The sequence below is a fragment of the Pezoporus wallicus genome, unplaced genomic scaffold (assembly GCF_028554395.1).
Source record: "Pezoporus wallicus isolate ANWC-B61680 ecotype Strahan unplaced genomic scaffold, APGP_CSIRO_Pwel_v1 contig_10120, whole genome shotgun sequence".
NCBI classification, from domain to species: Eukaryota; Metazoa; Chordata; class Aves; order Psittaciformes; family Psittacidae; genus Pezoporus; species Pezoporus wallicus.
In genome coordinates, this window is record NW_026638516.1 from 284,690 (window position 1) to 303,646 (window position 18,957).

Genomic DNA, 18,957 nt, shown 5'->3' on the forward strand with positions numbered 1-18,957 from the left:
GAGGTCAAGCATGGTTCCTCTCCTTGTCAGCTCCTCTATTACTTGCAGAAGGAAGTTGTCTTCTACACAATCAAGGAACCTCCTGGATTGCTTGTGCTGGGCTGTACTGTCCTTCCAACAGATGTCAGGTGGTTGAAGTCACCCATGAGAACAAGGGCCTGTTCCTCTTGTCTTGTTCCTCTTGTGGATGGTCACCCTGCAGAGTCCTGTCCATAAACGTATCAAGTCCTGAAAGCTCACTGAACTTTCTGTTGCTGTTATTCTCCCTGGACACTGGGATGCTGTAGAGTAATTGGGCTGTTGTGAGAAAAAGAAACTCCCTGAACTTCCAGAGTCCAGGGCCAGGCTAAACCTATTCTTAGGAATTTTTCCTTAGATTTTATTTTAATTGGAGCTATTCCTTCTTCCCTTTATGTATTTGAATCATGGAATCATTCAGAATAGACAAGGCATCTGGAGGTCATCTGCTTTGTCCCCTGTGCAAAACAGGGCAAAAGGCCCAGTCCGCTGGAGCCTTGAATTTCCAAGAATGGAGATTCTGAGGCCGCTGTGGACAGCCTCTTCCAGTGTGTGACCATCTCTGCTGTGATGAGGGTTCTTTCTATGTTTTATCAGAATTTCTTTTACCCCAATCTGTGTCTCTCCTCCTTTTCCTGGGCATCTCTGAGGGTTCTTGTCCCCATTCAGTGGAGTGGGAGGTACCATTTCTTCTGGTAAATACTGATTTTTTTTCTTACCTGAAGATGTTTTCACTTCTTAGAAGTAAATTTTTGATAGTTGCATCTTTGATTTAAAGTCTAAGTGTCCTCCATCTCAAGCTGAGCTCTCTGCTCCCGTTCTTCTCCTGTTCCTCCAGGTTTTTAATTTTTTGCTCTTTTAAAAGTTGTTGCCGCTTGTTTCACAGAATCCCAGACTGGTTTGTGTTGAAGGGACCTTAAAATCATCCAGTTCCAATCCCTGCCACAGGCAGGGACACCTTCCACTAGAGCAGGTGGCTCCAAGCCCCATCCAACCTGGCCTTGAACACTGCAGGGATGGGGCAGCCACAGCTTCTCTGGGCACCCTGTGCCAGCGCCTCAGCACCCTCACAGGGGAAAACTTCTGCCTAAGAGCTCATCTCTATCTTTCCTCCATTAGTTTAAAACCATTCTGTTTAAACCCATTTAAAACCACTCTGTTTAGCCTTTTATTTAATGTAAATCGTTATAACTCAAAATTGGCCATCTCTTATGTTAATTCTGGGGCTGTTTTGTGAAGCAGTCCATCATGTCCAGACTGCTCCTGTTCATGTGGCATTGGTGACACTTGGCTGGAGGGCAGGAGTGGTGGTAGGGAACTTTCTGTTTAGAACATGCTCTTTTCTCTGTGTCCTTAGGAACTGCCTGGTCAGACCAGCTCAGAGAATCCCAAAGCTGCCCTGGAGGTGAGTTCTGGTGGCTGGAGCTGGCGGGAGGATGGGGACTTGCAGAGGATTCAGGGGAGGAAGAAGAGGAGGCTGTGGAGGACATGGCAAGGGCCGGACACACGCTAGGGGTGGTGGGGGTGGTTTGGCTCAGTCACTGTGGCAGTGCTGGTGTGGCTCTCGTAGGTGACCACGCAGAGCCCCAGCGGCCTGCCCAGCCCTGAGCAGAGGTCCTTCCGCGAGAGGCAGAAGTACTTCGAAATTGAGGTGAAGCAGCAGCAGCTGGACAAACCTCCTAAGCGTGTCTCCTTGGTGGGAGAGGATGACCTGAAGAAAATGAAAGAAGAGGAAGGTATGTTGGAACGTGCAAGGACATTTGGCCTGTTCAGTGAATCCTTTCTACATGGAAGACATGAGAGTGCACCCACACCAGAAATCCAGCACTTCCAAAAACTGGATATAAAGCTGTTATTCATAAGGCCTGGTACTAGCTTGAAATAAGTGGATGTGAAGGAGTTTTTGGAGGCTGCACTGTTGCTGTGAGAACTGGTGCAAGTGCTGTGGTGTCAGAGCTTCCTCTCCTTAGTAAAAACCTCAATAACATTTTTAAAAGCTACTAAAAATGATGATGATTCTTTGTAAGCTGCTGGAGCTGATGTGCAGCAACAGGGGCTGCCCATGGCACCCTTCCATAGTATCTGACAGCAGAGCTTTTCTTGCTCAGTGTGCTGCTCTGATTTTGCACAGGGCTTGCAACAGGAGGGAAAATTACTGCTATAGTTTTTGGTGTACTTTCATCCTGCTTGAGAGTTGTTTTAAAAGGTGATGAGGAACCATGTTAAGTGAGGAAAAAAGGGTTTTGCTGAAATCCTGGTATGTTCAATAGGAAAATGCAGGTGGAACTGGACTCCTGGGTTTGAGACTTCTGACTCTGTTGCTTGCAAACATTATTGTAGAATTTCTTTTGTAAATTGTTGGGTTCTCTGTTGTCGTCCTCTGGGCACATTCAAGAACCTTCACATCTTTTGTAAATGGTGGGGCCCAGAATTGCACCCACTGTTCCTGGTGAGGCTGCACCAAACTGAATACATCAGGACAAGCCTATGTTTTGACCATGTGTCTCTGCTGTGATGGATGCACCCCAGGATGTGTTTTGCCCTCTTGGTGCCAGGGCACACTGCTGGCTCTGCTGACCCTGCTGCCAACCAGCAGCCCAGGTCCCTTCCTGCAGGGCTGCTCTCCAGCCACTTCTCTCCCTGTTTAGACTTGAGCCTGGCATTACTCTGTCCCAGGTGTGGAACCCAGCACTTGCGCTTATTAAATTTCATATTGTTGATGATGGCCCAATGTTTCAGTCTATCTAGATCACTCCACAAGGCCTCACGTCCCTTGAGAGAGTCAGCAGCACCTCCCAGTTTAATATCTTCAGCAAACTTGCTAATGGTGCATTCAATTCCTGCATCCAGATCTTTGATAAAAATACTGAACAGATCTGCCCCCAGAATTGAGCCCTGAGGAACACCACTAGGGACTGGTTACCTGCTGCAGAGAGCACACGACTTCCAGTCAGGATACATGCAGTCAGCATGATGAACTGCTGAAATCTGTTCTGTAGAGCATCCAGGAATGGAAGTTTAGTGAATAAGGAAGGAGTGACTGAGGGAATGGTGTAGAGTTTGTTGCATCTGAAGCATTAGTGGAGTGGAGGAGAAACAAAGGCATCCAAGGAGAGGGTATGAACTTAAAACATCACAGACTTGGATGGATGATGAGTGTAAGGACCTGCCCAAAAGGTTGCATGCTTGTGGGGGGCTCAGGGAGTGCTTTGTGGTACAAGATGAGTCTGTCTTATTTTGGCAGTTCGAAAACTGCAGCAGAAACGTACCCTTCTGTTGGAGGAAGAAGCAGAAGAGGACGAGGTGGTGAAACAGGTGCCTAAGATGAGCATGCAGTCCAGTGTCATCATTGAAGGAGTTGAGTACAAGATTGAGAAACTAAATGGAAGGAACATCCAGGCTCCAGCAGCTCGGTAAGACACAATTGGTAGCTCAGAACCACCCTCATGTGTCAGGGGTGTCCCAGTAGTAGTGATACTCAGGGAAGAGGGCTGGGCACAGAAACAGGCAGCCTTTTCAAGCTCGTGCTTTCCAGCAAAAGAGCTTCCTCAGCTGTGCACTGGAGTATGCAGAGACACGGATTTTCAGAGGTAGCTCATTTAAGGTAAGCCCTGATTCTGAACCTGGGTTTGGGAGTTTTTAGGCTTTTGTTTCCCAGTTTTCCTGGACTTGCCCTCCAGGTTGCCTTGATCTGTGTTTTTCTAATTCTTGGGCATAGAACTGGGGAATGAGAAAAGGCTTCTTGTAAGACTTCAGACAGAAATAAGGGTGCACTAGGGTAAAGCTGAAGCTGTCTTTTTCTGACTCTCCCTTCTGACTCTTTGCTACAGACATTCTTCTCTTCACTAACACTTCTACTGCCGGTCTTACAGTGGCTGGCATTTTGAATCTTATTTCTTTCTATTGTTTCTGTCCAGTCTGTGTTGAGGAACTTCTCACATGAGGAGTGCTCTGAGACCTTCCGTGTCCTGTGCTGACATGGAAGGACAGCAGCCAAATGCAAACCAGCTTCTTGATTTGATGTGAAGGCGTACTTACCCCTACTGTTTTCACAGTGAAGTGTGGGAAGTTAGAGGACAGTAAGGCCAGATCTATTAGGTCACTTCTCATTGTTTCTTATCTCTGCTTGAGCGAAGGGCAGGCAGTAAATTGACTGAATGTCTTGAAATCTTTTTTTTTCTTTTTTGTCATGCCCGAGCAAAAACTGAAATTTAACCAAAATTAACTCGAACAGTAAAAATAAGGGCTCAGAGTCATGGTGAACTTTCTCATTGCCAAGTGAGCCACAGTAACTGTAGGCATGTTCCTAACCTGTGGAAAACGGGCTTGGGTGACCTCTTTCATTACAGACCAGACTGAGGAGTGTCTGCATGTGCATAACCTAAGAATGCAGATGGCAGCTCTAGCTCAGCTGGTCCGAAGCTTGCAGGAATTTGGTTATGAGCACAATGCCTCAGTGTGTGAAGCAGTTGTATAGAGTGGCTACACAGAGAATCCCTGTTCTGAGATCACTCAGGATTCATCCCTAGCTCAGATGTGCATTCACTTACAGCCCAGGAGGGATGTCCTTTGTTAGCATTCAGGCATCCTGACACCAGCAAAGAGCTGGAAGCAGCCAGAGTGCCCATCACAAATGACACCTGGAAAGAGCCAGGCTAGAGCTGTGCAAGAACTTGCCAGCAAACACTATTGATGCATTACATTGAAGAGTGTGTGTGTTAGTGGGTGGTTGGCCTCCAGATGAAGAAAAGGAGTTCTCATGATAACTTAGTGTCAACATTGATGAAATCAACAAGGAAACGCTTGCAGCAATGGGGCAGGAGCTGTTGAACAAAATCATTAAGAGTTACATCTTCAAAATGAACTGGCTTTCCGGGGCTTGGGTCTGTTCCAAACCTTTCTTCGGTCTTAGCCTGTGGTACTGTGAGTTGACTTGCTTGTTTTGCTCTAGGCCCTCTGAGGTCAATGAGAACAACAGTTCACAGAGGAATTCACTGGAAGAGGGAATCAAGCCTGAACAGAGAACCAACTCTATGTCTGGGTAAGTGGATCATCAACATCCTTTGCCAAGGAGCTGCCAAATAATGGAGCAGATGGCTTCTCCTTTTAGCAGACCCACGGTATAGAAGGAAGGATTTTGTGGAGAAAAGGAAACTGTGATCAGAACCAGCTTGTTACAAGAGACTTACCTCTGCTGTATGTACTTCCGTCTCCCATGGTGATGTCCTAGGATGTGGTACTAAACAGTTGCTTGGGAGTGTCAGTCATCACCTTTTATCTTGAAAACAGGCAGATTAGAGCTGTGGTGGCCCAGGCCAGCCTACCTCTCACTGTTTCTCTCTCTGCCTAGGTTGAGTCCATTACACCTTGGAGCAGGGGATCCAGTGGCACCGGTGAGGACAGCCAAAGCCGAGCGGCGGCACCAGGAACGGTTGCGAATGCAGAGTCCTGAGCTTCTGAGTGGTCAAGAGAAGGAGCTTTCTCCAGCAGAACGTCGTGCTCTGGAGGCAGAGAAACGAGCCATGTGGAGAGCAGCACGGTGAGACAGAACTTCGCTGTTCTCTTCACTGCACTACATCAGGGAAAGGGGACCTGCTGCGTGTCTTTTGGATTACATTATATTAAACCAGGGACTAAGCAAGCATCCCTAAGGCAAGTGTTAGGGGAGGTTATACAGGATCTGGTCAAACAGCATGAAGCATCCACTGCTTGGCTGAGCTGCTTCTGACAGCTATGTGGGTGAGATGCCTCTTAGAGCTTGCACAATCGTGAAGACAGTGGAGTGTTATAAAAAACATAAACACCTTCATGTGATGGTGGCTGTGTTCCTTCCCTCTCAGCACACAACTTCTCATTTCCTTTGTAACATGTAAAAGATGGTATTTATTGAAGCTGCAAGGTGACATACACAAAATGGGAAATGAAAAGAGCATTTCACATATCCAGTGCTGCTAGACTGGAAGACTTGCTGAAGCCAAGAAATTAGCAAGTGAGGGCATTCTTATCCACACAAACTGTTTCATCAGCTGTGAAAGAGTGATTAAAAGTTGTTTTGGAAGAAAGAGAACTTCCTAGCTCAGAACTTAAGACTTGAAGCTAGTCCAAGCACTTACTATGTCATGTAATTCCTCTCAAAAATTAGTCAAGCTGCTCCTATAACTAATTGCAGTTTTCTTCCCATAATGTTCCTGTAGGAGACATTCCAGAGACAATCTAAAACAGTCTTTTAGGGTTTGAGTGTGAGCTTTTAGATGAACAGGGCTGTTAGTGGCCCATCCTTGCCAGCCTCATAGATAAGACACTGGAGGGATTACAGTGAGTTGTGATACCACTTGGCATTTCCAGTGCTTGTGCTTAGACATGGATGATAATGGTGTTGTCATCTTCTGGGAAAGCTCTGAGGATGTAGAAATATCTAGTGGAGTCCTTAATGAGAGCTTGCTGATTATCTAGGCTTTGATGGTACAGAGCTTCCCCTTGTTACTTGATCATGTAACAGATCTGTTTATGGTTTATTTAGAGTTGGACTAATGTCCCTTGTACCAGGGCTTTTGCCCTTCAAGCAAAACTTCCTTGGTATGTCCAGCTTTTTGCCTTGGATGAGTCTGTCTCAGCTGAAAGTTTGTTTGTGAAACACAGCCTTAGTTTCATTGCACTGCCCTGTAATACCAGAGAGCTGAACAGGTCATTGGAAAGCCTTTTTGTTCTATGGAACTTTGTTTTGGAAGAGATTGGTTTCTGTCATCTTGTAGCATGTTTGTTAGACCTTTGAAGCTGGCCCTGCTTCGAGCAGCTTCTGGTTCAGATGACCTCCAGAGGTCCCTTCCAACCTGATTTACTCTGTGAGTCTATAGTTAGTAATCTCTCCTTCCCTGCTCCCACTGACGGGGATGCCTGCAGATGAGTCAGGATGTCAGCAGTGTGCTCTGCCAGGATTGTTTCCACCCTGTGCTATTGTTTCATGCTCCAAACTGTGGGACTCTTGTCTGCTGCTCTGATTCACTCAGCGTTCTGCTGTAGTTGGCATCTCACGCCTGTTCTGGTTGACGCTGTTTCTGTGGTTTCTGTGTCACAACTTCTCCGGCAGCATCATTTGCAAATGGAAGCTTTCTATTGTCACATTAAGCCAGGAAGCCATTTACAAAAATACAAGTGGAAGAGAATTTGCAAACAATGCCTTCCAGGACAGACCCAATGCCCTTGTATTACAGGGCTAGAAGCTGCACAGGGGCTGTAGAGCCAAAGTGTACTAAGAAACCGTAGCCCAGAAGAGACTGGATGGGACCGAGATGACCCAAATTCATGCTTAACTGTCCTTCTGTATCCCTACATCCTAACACAATGCAGGTGCAAGGAGAGGAGTGTACTGGCACTTCTCTGCCTCACAGGAAGGCTCTAAGCATTGCATACATCAAAAACTGACTGTCAGTATGATGCTGTGTGAGCACCACAGTGCTGTCAGGAGTAGACGTCTTGCAGTTGCTGCTCAGTCTTTCACCTAAGAAAGAAAAAGCTCCACTGTTGTATTTGATCCAACAGAGCAGAAGCTGTCTGTTGGGCTCTTCCTCCTGAAAACCAACACTACTGCTGGGAGAGGTAGTACAGACTGATTTGTCACCCCTGCCCAATTAGACACATGGGGGTTTCTTTCCCTCATGCCTCCACTTTTCATGTGTATTTCCTCTGTGATGGGGCAGGCTTCATGAGGTAGTGTCAGCTCTGATTCCTCCTGCCTAAGGATTAACATATCCAAGGCACACTTTTTTGTTTCAGATGGGTGTAGAAAGGAGAAACATGACATCGCCTGCACAAACCTTGAAAGCAAGGCCATGCTGAGGACGTGACTCCTGTCACAGGATGTGCACCACTTGCCTCAGGACTCTGTTCTTCCATGAACTTGCTGCTGTTGCCAGCAGATAAATCTGACATTTAAATGTGGGGGAGGGGACAGGATTTTTAGGTGATCCTGGAGCATTACTGAACATCTGAGTGTGGGTTAGCTGCGGTCTCGCTGACATTGCTTAGGGCACAGTAAGCATTCTGCATTACACCCGTAGAAGCGTTAGTAAATGTTGAGCACAGTGGGTTTGTCCATTGTGAGCAGGAGAGAGATCCCTGCATTCCAAACCTCCAGTCTCTTATCTTCTAAGCATGTTTTATTGACGGCAAATGAGCTTGTGAAGGAAGAGCCTTTTAGAGGTAAGAGAAGATGACAAGGGGAAGTTACTTGCAGCCATCTTGCTTGTCAGTTACCAGAACCAGTGTTACTGGTTTTAAGTTCTGCAGACCAGGTCCTCAGCTGCACTTCGCTTCTGATACCAAGGTGTAGCTTTTTATTCTTTATTAATATTTAGGGGTTGGAACTGGATGATCTTTAAGGTCCCTTCCAGCCCAAACCATTCTATGGTTCTGTGATTCGGTTGTTGGAGAAGTGCCTGGCTGACTCCTTGGGTAGGGATAAGGCTTGGCTTATTTTGGCATTGGCAGGAATAAGTCAGTCACCATAATGTGCTTCTTTTTGTAAGACAAGGATGGACTGTCCCCTGCTACCACACATCTCCCAGGGTGATCTGCTGGTCTTAGGATCCCTCTTCTGTAACCATAACACAGTGATGTGATGGCAGCCAGGGCTCAGGTCTTATTTCCAGAGGCCCCCAAGCAGCACATGTGTGCTGTGGGAGGGAGGACTGTACTGCCCTGCACATGATGCTGCAGCCTCACTAACCTGAATGTTCTTTAAGTGCATGCCACTGATTTTATTACTTTCTTTCTAATCTTCTATCTTCTGCTTCTTTCCAGTTCTCTGGTCTGTGTGCTGTCACTCGTGACCCCATCAGTTTGCACCTTCTTGGGCTTTCCTTTTTCTCCCTGTGTCATCAGTGCTCTGCCAGGACATGTGTTCCCCCACCCCAGCACATCCCCCTGTGCTCTGCTGGGACAAACACACTGGGACCCCACCTACATGAGTGTTCTGGGCACACACAGCTGCTGACATACGTGCCATAGGAAGAGTGTGATTGAGAAGGTACAGGCACATATACAGAAACCACCCGTGTGCTGGGCTGCATCATCACATTGTGAGCAGCAGGCCAGGGAGGGGTTTCTCCCCACCCTGCTGCGTAAAGGGGAGACCTTAGAGCAGCTCCAGTGCCTAAAAGGGCTACAGGAAACCTGGAGAGGGGCTTTGGACAAGGGCCTGTAGGGACAGGACAAGGGGAATAGTTTTAACCTGCCAGAGGGGAGATGGAGATGAGGTCTTAGGCAGAAGCTCTTCCCTGTGAGGGTGCTGAGGCGCTGGCAGAGAGAAGCTGTGGCTGCCCCATCCATGGCAGTGCTCAAGGCCAGGTTGGACACAGGGGCTTGGAGAGCACCCTTCTCTAGTGGAAGGTGTCCCTGCCTGTGGCAGGGGGTTGGAACTGGATGAGCTGTAAGGTCCTTTCCAACCCAGACCTGCCTGTGAATCTATGATTCTATGATACTGAGGGGGACAGGTGTCCAGCAAAGGCTGTCTGCATCTTGGCAGTTTTCCCACCATACATACACAGTGTCACAGACACACTCACCTTTTGCCTGTGTTCCAGGACCTGTGGCAGAAAGACCTTTTGTAATGTGCTTGTTTGTTTTGCTTCCCCTTTTCTCGTGCTCAAAGGTGCACACTAACATGTGGTCAGATGTATGTATGCAGACGTACATTAACAGACTGTCATCAGCTGTGTGCATGCACACCCACTTGTGCTGTGTACTCCCTCAGTCTGCTTCACATGATACACACACCTTTGTAACTACATCCTGGGCCATTTTCATTGGTCTGCTGGGGGTTTCCAGTCCTCTCCTGCTAGCCATGAGGAAGGCAGTCTCTAAACGCTGAGGCTCTCAAGGCACATCATCCCAGATTGCCCTTTGGAGTTTCCTGCTTCTTCTGCAGCAGTTGGTGTTGGACAGGGTCCTGTTTTAATCAAGGCTACCCCTATATCAGACCCATATTTCTCCTTGCCAGGGTATGTTCCTGTATCTGTTTCTTTCTTTCCCTGCACTTGTCTGCTGCAATGTTCATCACCATCATCTCCTCTTCCTCCTTTTCCTCCTCCTTTTCCTCCTCCTCCTCCTCAGATCCTCAGCTTTTGAAGACAGTATTAAACAGTACGAGCAGGATCTGGCCAGGAAGCTGTACCAGTCCCGACAGTGGGCTCCTGCTCCTGGGGCCAGGCCAGCTCAGATGTCTAGTGCAATGCAGAATCACGCCTCAAGAACCCCTGGGTCAGGAAGCCAATCCAGGTGTGCACAGCCCCTTCCCTGCCGGCTGCATGTCTGTATCCCTACGTCCCAATGCAGTGCTCCCAGCTGTGGCCTGCCAGGGGTAGGGAGGAAACATTAGTGGTTGCTGGTTTTCATTCCCTGAGGTCCCACAGACTACTGGCAGTTGTCTTAGGATGAAGGGGGAAGCTGGGTCTCTTTGACTGGGAGACGGCAGCAGACATTGCTGAGGGCTGAGCCCACTTTTTCTTAGCGCTCTCTTAATGTCCTGATGGCTGAAGAGGGTTAAGATGCAACATACTGAGAGCACAGAGGAGAACAAAGCCCTGAGAACTGATCTTCCTCATTTGAACCCTTGCAGTTCCTTTCCCAGCTTGGGCTGCTCTCCCATTGTGTATGGCACCTCTGGGAAGGCCTGCAGCTTCTCAGTGTGTTGATGCTTAGCTCTAGGCTCTGTTCAGCACATGCAGTGGCATGTGTGTTTCAGGGTGACAGCAAACCAAGCTGTTCTCTCCTGCTTTGAAAGTCTGTCTGCCTCAGGGAACCATGGGTGCTTGGTTTCACCTTTCTGCACTCAGCCTGTTGACTGTGGTCTGGCTGCTGGGTGCAGAAGGTGGCATTGTGTCTTAGCAGGAAGGCAATGCCTGATGTCTTTTTCTCCCTCCCTCATTTCTGAGACAGGATGAAATCACTTGAACAGGATGCTCTGAAAGCCCAGATGGTTATTGCCAAGTCCAAGGAGGGGAAAAAGCGCAGCACACTGGAGCAGCTGGCAGAATCACCTTCACCTGTCCCCACCCCATCACCAACACCACTGGAAGGTACTGTACAGCCGTCCCTTCCCTGAGGCAAGAAGTTAAGGCTTCTCTAGCTTTTAACTCTCTTGAGAGCAGACCTGCCGACAGCAAGTGCCTCCTTCAGCCTGGATTGCAAGGTCCTTTTGGGGCATATGAGATCTCTCAGCACAGGGGATGGGCCTGATCTATAGAAAACATGAGGGGGCACCCTAAGGTTCAGGGGAACCAGAGCAGAAATAAAACCAGAATTATGACTGTTCGAAGAAGAGGAACGAGGTGTTCGTTCTGAGCAGGCAGCATCTTCCTTGAGCAGAGTCTTTCCTCACACCCAAGCTGCAAAATGGATGGGGCAGGTCTGGGGAGCTGTGGCACAAATACAGGCCTTCACTAAAGTGCTTTTCTGTTATCTTTTGCAGATTGCAGTCCCAGAACCATCACTTCACCAGGAAGGCTGGTATGAAATCCTGCTTGCTTTTGGTATCTGGCCTATCATCCTGGGATTTCTCAGTCACTTGGCTTGGGTGTGGGCTGTGCATGTGGGCCATGAGATCCCGACTTAAATAATGCATGATAGGTGAAGAGAGAGCACCGTGGCTGGAGCTCTGCCATATCCATTGCTAGAGGGATCCCTACTCTGTTGCAACTATGATGTAACAGCTGGTTTCTGTTTCCATGTTTTTATTATTTCATCCTTTTCTTGATTCTTCATCTGCATGGTCAGAAAGCCATTCACTTCAGAGACTTTGCCCCTTGGTTCCTCAACAGCATAAAACTGAGAACAGCAGCTGAAATCAGCGTTTTCCTTTTTCTAAGCATATCTGTAAGAGCCTGTATAAACACACCAGGTCATGGCTGCAGAGAACTGTCAGCATTAGTGAAGAAATTGGAAGAGTGGAGCAGCTGCCCAGAAAGGAGACCTGGTTTTGCCCAAGGCTGTGCAAGCAGCCCACTTTGGATTAAACCCTGGCTGTGCCACAGCTGTCGGGAACCTTGCCATGAATCTTCCCATGAAAATGGCTTTCTGCCTAACCTGGTGTGCAAGTGCATTTTACTGCAGCACATAATGTTTCCTCTGCAATTTGGGAGCCCTGCCCTGACACCAGAGCAGTGTCCCAGAGATGCCTGTTTCAGAGGCTGTATCCTGGCACTCCTGGCAGTAACTGAGAATGATGCTCTGCTTCTGGTTTCATCTCTGCATAGAGTGACTGCTCAGCTTGCTGCTGGTTTTCCATCCATTTCTCTCCCCTTACTCTCTCTTCTCTGTTTCTTCTCTTTTGCTGTCCCTTCTAGTCCATGTCTGAAAAGAAGTTTGACTACCGGGAATTTGCTGCTATTCCTTCCTCCAAACCTGTTTACGAAATCCAGGTATAAACTGCATGCTGATCTGTCTGCCACATGGGTCAAGGCTTGCACATGAAGCAGTGACCTTCAGAGCAGAGTTTGAATGATCTGAGCATGTCCTTTTCAAAGGCCCTGCCTGTGTGGAGGCAGTGAGAGCCTGACGTGCTGTATAACTGAGAGTTTACTGTTGACTTCAGTCAGGTGGAATTGGGAAAAAGTTGGTCCAGGCAGTTTTATAATGAAAGACAAGAGCTTTTCAAATAGAAAGCAGCTACATGACCTGGTTTAGTGCGAGGTGTCCCTGCCCATGGCAGGGGGAGTGGAATTAGAAGATCATAAGGTCCTTTCCAACCCTAACTATTCTATGATTCTATGATACATCCTCACCTCAGTTGATCCTGAAATGGTTTTAAGTGAAAGATGAGAACTAAAAAGAAAAAGCCATAGAAATGATGGCAAACAAATTGTAAGTTGGTGTAAATGTTAACCTCACATATCCATACACATCATATACATACATATTTACATATATATATATAAATATACAGCATCCTGCCCAAGCAGCGTATGTGATGCCAATTCTCATACACTGTAACTGTGCTGTAGCTGAACTGTGAAGTTATCATGTGGTAACAAAAGACCAAGTTTCGAGGGTGAGCACCATGGCAGGGTGGTTCTCCTTCCTGAAAGAACCTCGTTTCATTTAAGCTGCTTTGTCACAGAATCAGAGAACACTTGGGGTTGGAAGGGACCTCTGGAGGTCACCTTGTCTGGCCCCCCTGCTCAAGCAGGGCCGCCTAGAGCCAGTTGCCCAGGACTGTGAACTGCCTTTCTCTTGTCATTTGGGTTGGTCATTAGCTGATTGGCATTTGTCACATCTGAGCAGATAATCTATGGTTATCATTGTTTTTTTTAGTTTCCTGTAACAATGAAGCAATATGTGCAGTTACCTTCGTGCTGTGTGTGGAGAGCTAGCAAGTACTCACATATTGGGCTTTAACTTGCTGTCATGACACAGAGATCCCAGGTCCAAGGTGTCATCCCCAAAACCAGGCTGACTTTGACTTTAGCAGAGCTGCAGCTTGAGGATTCTTGGGCAGTTAGCCATTATAAGTTGTCCAGCTGGAGACCAGTAATGAGTGGTGTCCCTCAGGGATCGGTGTTGGGACCGGTCTTGTTCAACATCTTTGTCGCTGACATGGACAGTGGGATTGAGTGCACCATGAGCAAAGTTGTTTTCTTATGCTGGTGTCGCTCTGATTTGATGAGCTACAGGCAACTCTGGTGGTTGGAGACTTCGTTTTGTGAAGGCTTTAAAATCAGCAGGAGGTGGTGGTGGTTTCATGATTATCCTTTAGCTGTTTCTCTGCCATGTGTTGGATGTAACTGCTCCCTATCCCACATCATTCTCTACACACACCTGAATAGAAAAAAAGGAAGTTGATTCTGTGTAAGCAGCTGGGGCTGGGAACAGAGCAAGGGCAGAATTAGGGACTCTCCAGGAAAAGCAGCTCATCCTTGCTGTCCTCCCATGTTTCTACTCATTTTCTACAGTCTTTATGCTTTCTGCCTTTCATGTCACTTCCAATTCTCTCCTTCCTACACATGCACAGAGAAGGGAGAGCTCTGATGGGCAGGCACACAGCTCATCCTGCAGTTCAGGCAAGGGGCTGCTTGACTTCAGCACAGAGGAGTAATGTTGTAATCATGTAGTAATTCACTGAGTTACCAGCACTTTTGAGGGCTAAAGGTTCTCTGGAGTGTGTTTGAATGCTGGAGGTGGGAAATTACCTGGCACTGGTGTTACAGAGGAGGAGGCTCATGTCTTCTGTTCTCTTCCAGTCACCTGATGCAGCTGATGACCTCAGATACGTAGATGACAGAAATAACTCAGGTAAGGTCATGGCCAAAGGAGTCATCTCTGTACTATTTGCTTCCCACCATGGTTCTAGAGGGTTCCCCTTTGCCTCCTTATGGAATCAACCCTGAGGACTTCAACTTCTTGCTGCTTGAAGCAATGTCTTATTTTTATCCATTCTAGAATGAAACCTCCAAACTCGCCACGTTCTGTTTTGGGTAGGATATTTGCATTGTGCTCTAGGGATGGCTAATGATGAATGGTGTGTAACAAGCATGCCTGGTTTTCTTCTGGGTTTGTGTTCTGGATTAAAGAGGGTAGAACATAGGTGGGAAGTTTTGGCCTCTGTTACCTGCTGGAAGTGGGTGACATTCATTGGGCAGGGTCTGCCCCTTTTGTTAGATCAAAGAATCCTACAGCCTGCAGCAGGCAGCTGCAGATAAATTCATCCTGGTTTAAGAGTTGAGAGATTCGGTGCTTGAGTACCCAGGCGGGTCTCCAGGCCTGTGCTTGTGGATCTATGTGTGCATTCCCCTAACTCAACAGGAACTGAAGCTTTGCCTGCTGTATCTCATCAGGCTCTCCTAGCTATGGTGTGTCCTTCTGTCCACAGCTAGAATAGACAGGCTCAGACTATCTCCCACTTCAGTCTGGGTGGCTGCAGTAGCAGTATGGAGCTCTGCAGGACCTCCCTGCTCCTTAGGAGTACTTCTGCTGGCATTTTACTTAATTCTGTTTCTTGATCATTTCCTTGGCTATTCTGGGGTGCAGTGAATAACTGCGTCCTATTCCTTCTTTCTGTACCTTTCATACAGGCAAGTATCCTATCAGTTACCTTTTTTCTAGGCTCAACAATCCTATTCTTTATTTATGGGAGTTGTTCCCATGTCCCTTCGGACCTTTTTTATTTCATCTGTGCTATTTTTAAGGTAGAGAAGGGCTGCAAGCAATACTGCAAACATAGGTATGTGATGAGGTGATGGAGTGGCAGAAGGCATTCTGTATGTTCTCACATCTTTTCCAATATCTAATCCTGAAATGAAATGGTCTTGCTGAGAAGTGCCAACGTTTTCAGAAAGCTCCCCCTAATGACAACAGAATCATAAGTTCGTTTTAAGGGTGTTGCTTTCTATGTGCAGTCGGGGTTATGTTACTTTTACTGAGCTTAAGCATTATCCAATAGCATGAAAATAAACCCCCTGAGACAGCACGAGGTTCTGCCTGCTCCAGTATTGTGACTGATGCAAACTACTGGGAATGCCAAGAAAAGAACATAAAAGAAGAAAAGTATAAAGTTACTCCTTTGAGAATACTACTCTGGGTTACAACAATGTCTGTTTTAGCACTTCCTAAGCCAGAGGCCTTTAATTGTAGAGCTATTTATTTCTTCCCTGAATCTCTTCACATTTGCAGTAAATTTCACCTTCCACATCACTGCCCGTTCAACTCTGTAAAATCCTAATGCTCTTCTGTGGAGTTGAGTTTCATTTGACTACCCTGATACACAGCTTGGTACCACCAGCAGTTTCTCTTAATATAGCCTTTATCACTTCTGCTCCTCATTACTTACCAAATACTAATACAGATTGCTGCTCTGTGTTGTGATAGCAGGTAACATCTCCTTGCAGGTTTTCTGTGTTTTAACCCTAAGGGACGTGCTGCCTTATCCCATGGCAGCTTGTTTTCATTAAGAGCTTTGGCTGAGGAGCAGTTAGCAGGTTGTAAAAGTTTTGTTTGCTGTGTTGAGATCACTGAACTTGCATGTTTGATGTCTCTTTTGGCAAATTCTACTCAAAGAGGTTTTAAAAGGAATGAGTTCCCTCCAAGCCACACTGATTTCCTTCCCCCCCTCAATATGGATTTTTACCTTCATGTGTCCATGCCATTCATTTGTACCTGTCTGCCTTATCTGGAAGTCAGTCATCTGCTTTCCAAGCCCAGAGTCCTGCCAAGATGTCAGGTTTGTCACTCAGGTTTGTCACCTACGTTTGGTTCTGAGGCCTTTTCAAACAACAGGTTCATGCTACAGTTAATACTTCCAGAAGGATTCTGAATTACATCAGATACTCTTACTTGGGTACTGTGACAATGGGGATGTTGCATCTTGGAGTCTGGCTCCAGAGCAGAGGATGGGCCACTGGGTAGAGTTTGGTAGACTGCAGCGTTGATCTGGTAGATCTTCATAGATAATCTGCCTTGTTCAAAGACTTCAGAGGCTTCCCAGGAGCCAGTTTGCATTTGAAGGGAAAAAATGGGTTTGTGGAACTTTTCCCTTTTTACTCAAGTGTCTCACAGTAGTTGTTCAAGCCAAATTATCCCAAAGGGCAGATGTCAAAGTGCATCAGATACAAGCTCCTTCCAGGAGGGTGAGGATCCACTGTAAAAGCAGTGTACTGTACATGCAGAACACATCCTAAAAGGCCTGAGATCAAGTTAACTGATGGTCTGGCCCTGCCCCAGTGTATCTTTCCTGGTGAGTTCCTTTGGTGAGGGACACAAGTCACAGTTTAAATTTACAAAAAGGACTTAAGTTGTGTAATTTCACCATTAAGCAAGGCCACAACTCTCACCTCTAGCTACGGCAACTATAGCTGGTAGTTTACACACTGCTCTTTGGTGCACACCACTACTGAAACTAGTGACGTGCTGGGGACACCAGCAGACACCCAAGTCCTTTCAGCAGAGTTGATTTTTCCTATGGCACTTCCAGTAATTTTCAGGGTTGGGGCACGTCTCTTCTCATGCGTGTGACTTCCCAGAACCCACAGAGGTCAGAACGTGAGCTACACATCACCTAAAATCTCTGGGCATGGGATTACTGGAGATCACTAACACTTCAGTGCAGTCTCAATTTCAGCACCTCAGCATACCCTTATGTCTACGTTAGCTGCATCAGCTCTATGCTTAACCTGGCACTTCTCTTAAAGCCTTACCTTTCTTGTCCTCACAGCTCCCCAGGAGGAGGATGGGCAGCCAGAGGAAGAGGAAATGTTAGTGACACGTGATTCATCAACACCTGCTTCATCAGCACTGGAAGAAATGGCCCTGTACAGCAGCAAACGCAAACTCCGACACAGCCGGCGCAGCTTGGAGGCTGCTGTCCCTACGTAGATCTGATGGACCTGGGCAATGGAATAGCCCAGCACAGGCCTCTTGAGCTTCCTGTGCTCCAGGGACAGCACTGGGCTGCCCACACTGCTGCCTCCTGGACTCTGGATGGGAACTGAGCACCCCAGGGAGCACTGTGGTCAACTAACTTCCTTTAAGGCTGTGAACCGCCCTCTTTTCTCACCCAACCATGCACTGGGGCATGTCCTGAACAAAATGGGACAACACTATACTTACTGGTGGCAAATTGAGAGGAGGTGTGGGTAGGACAGTGGGCAGCTGCAGCTTGTTAGCCTGTAAATAGTGTGTGTGGGGAAAGGGTAGGACAGGGAGAATATGAGTGTGAGAGTGTGTTGGGTTCCAGCTGTTATTTCCTCAACCTGGATTTTTTAGTGGTTTACTGTGGGAGCTTCCCCTCTGGCATGAGTTAGAAGGAAGGTCCAGCCTGCCTTTGCTCCTACTTAATTTCCAGTCTTTTGCCAAAAAGCATCTCCTCCCACCTCTCCCCCCCGTGTCACCTCACTTGCTTTTGGGAGCGTGTGGAAATGGGTGGCTTGGAGGCAAAAAGAAGAAAAAACAAAAAACAAACAAAAAAAAAACAAACAAAAGGAATTCCAGTGAAATGCCTGCCTCTGACCTTGATACCTGTGTGTGTGCTCAAGCAAAGACAACTGACTGAGCAGGAGCCTGTGCCACTTGCCTCTGTGAGCACAGCAACCTGTCCTGCATAGGAAACTGCTCCTGACAGCATTCTGTGCTCTCCTGGGGGACAAGTACTACCTGGCTGTACACATAAGGTGTGTATCTCATGCGTGCAGTGTGAACCCTTCAGCAAGCACATTGACTGTCAGAGGAGGCCAGGTAGCCAGCTTCTGTCAGCACCGGGACTCACCTGGGATAGAAATGAGAGAGGAGCTGAGCAGCTGTAGCAGAGTGTAGAAGTGTGCATGTGTGACAGCAGTAGAGAGCAGGGTAGTTGAGGATTAGGATATGGTGGCAGAGGTAGGAGGTGTAAACAGCAGATAAGATAGTGGGTTAGGATTCAGGAAACAGGGAAGGGTAGGAAGTGGCGTTGCTGGGGTCAGGTTAGGAGTGAAGGGGTCTTACAGGTAAGAGGATACTGGTGGGTGACTTACCTGCTAGCTGTGAAGTGAAATGTGACGTTACAAGGTGCCCAGCTTGGAGCTCTCGAGGAGCAGAGTGAAGTACAATGGGTCTGGCCTATGCCTTGCAATAACTACACAGTTCTACTGTTTGCCAACTTGTTGGCTTCAGACCCCTTCCATGTAGCACAGGGAGGATACATGCTTGCCCAGGCAGGAGGGAGAAGATGAAAATGAAAAGGAGGAGGGTGTGATTCCCAGTTTCCATCCGTGGAAGAAGGGCTGTGAACAGATTCTGTATCAAGTGAGCTCTGCGGATATGGAGGAGACAGATGCTGCTGATAGCGCTGAAATCGGTCTCTGCTGCCCAATGCTGAAATAAAACATCCCCCTTTTTTTGTTTTCTGGTTTTTTAATGCCTCTAACAGGGAGAAAGGTGCCCGAGCTTGGCAGGGACCCAGCCTGTCCAACCTGATAC

General features: G+C 47.3%; 1 protein-coding gene across 36 annotated transcripts in view; it reads left to right on the forward strand.

Annotated features, from left to right (window-relative positions):
* Window positions 1-17,969, forward strand: part of SCRIB (scribble planar cell polarity protein) — a 104,503-nt gene extending 86,534 nt beyond the window's left edge. For 32 of the 36 annotated variants that reach the window (XM_057411159.1, XM_057411122.1, XM_057411123.1 and 29 more), the window contains 11 exons: window positions 1,376-1,423; window positions 1,589-1,754; window positions 3,263-3,431; window positions 4,970-5,059; window positions 5,369-5,557; window positions 10,129-10,293; window positions 10,954-11,093; window positions 11,486-11,523; window positions 12,360-12,434; window positions 14,253-14,304; window positions 17,219-17,969. In XM_057411159.1, coding sequence (XP_057267142.1) covers window positions 1,376-1,423; window positions 1,589-1,754; window positions 3,263-3,431; window positions 4,970-5,059; window positions 5,369-5,557; window positions 10,129-10,293; window positions 10,954-11,093; window positions 11,486-11,523; window positions 12,360-12,434; window positions 14,253-14,304; window positions 17,219-17,379 — 1,293 coding nt within the window. In that variant the 3' untranslated portion in view covers window positions 17,380-17,969. Of the gene's footprint in view, window positions 1-1,375; window positions 1,424-1,588; window positions 1,755-3,262; window positions 3,432-4,969; window positions 5,060-5,368; window positions 5,558-8,817; window positions 9,044-10,128; window positions 10,294-10,953; window positions 11,094-11,485; window positions 11,524-12,359; window positions 12,435-14,252; window positions 14,305-17,218 lie in introns of those variants that run through there. The other 4 variants (XM_057411130.1, XM_057411138.1, XM_057411147.1 and 1 more) reach the window with 4 other exon arrangements.
* Window positions 17,970-18,957: the final 988 nt, after the last annotated feature.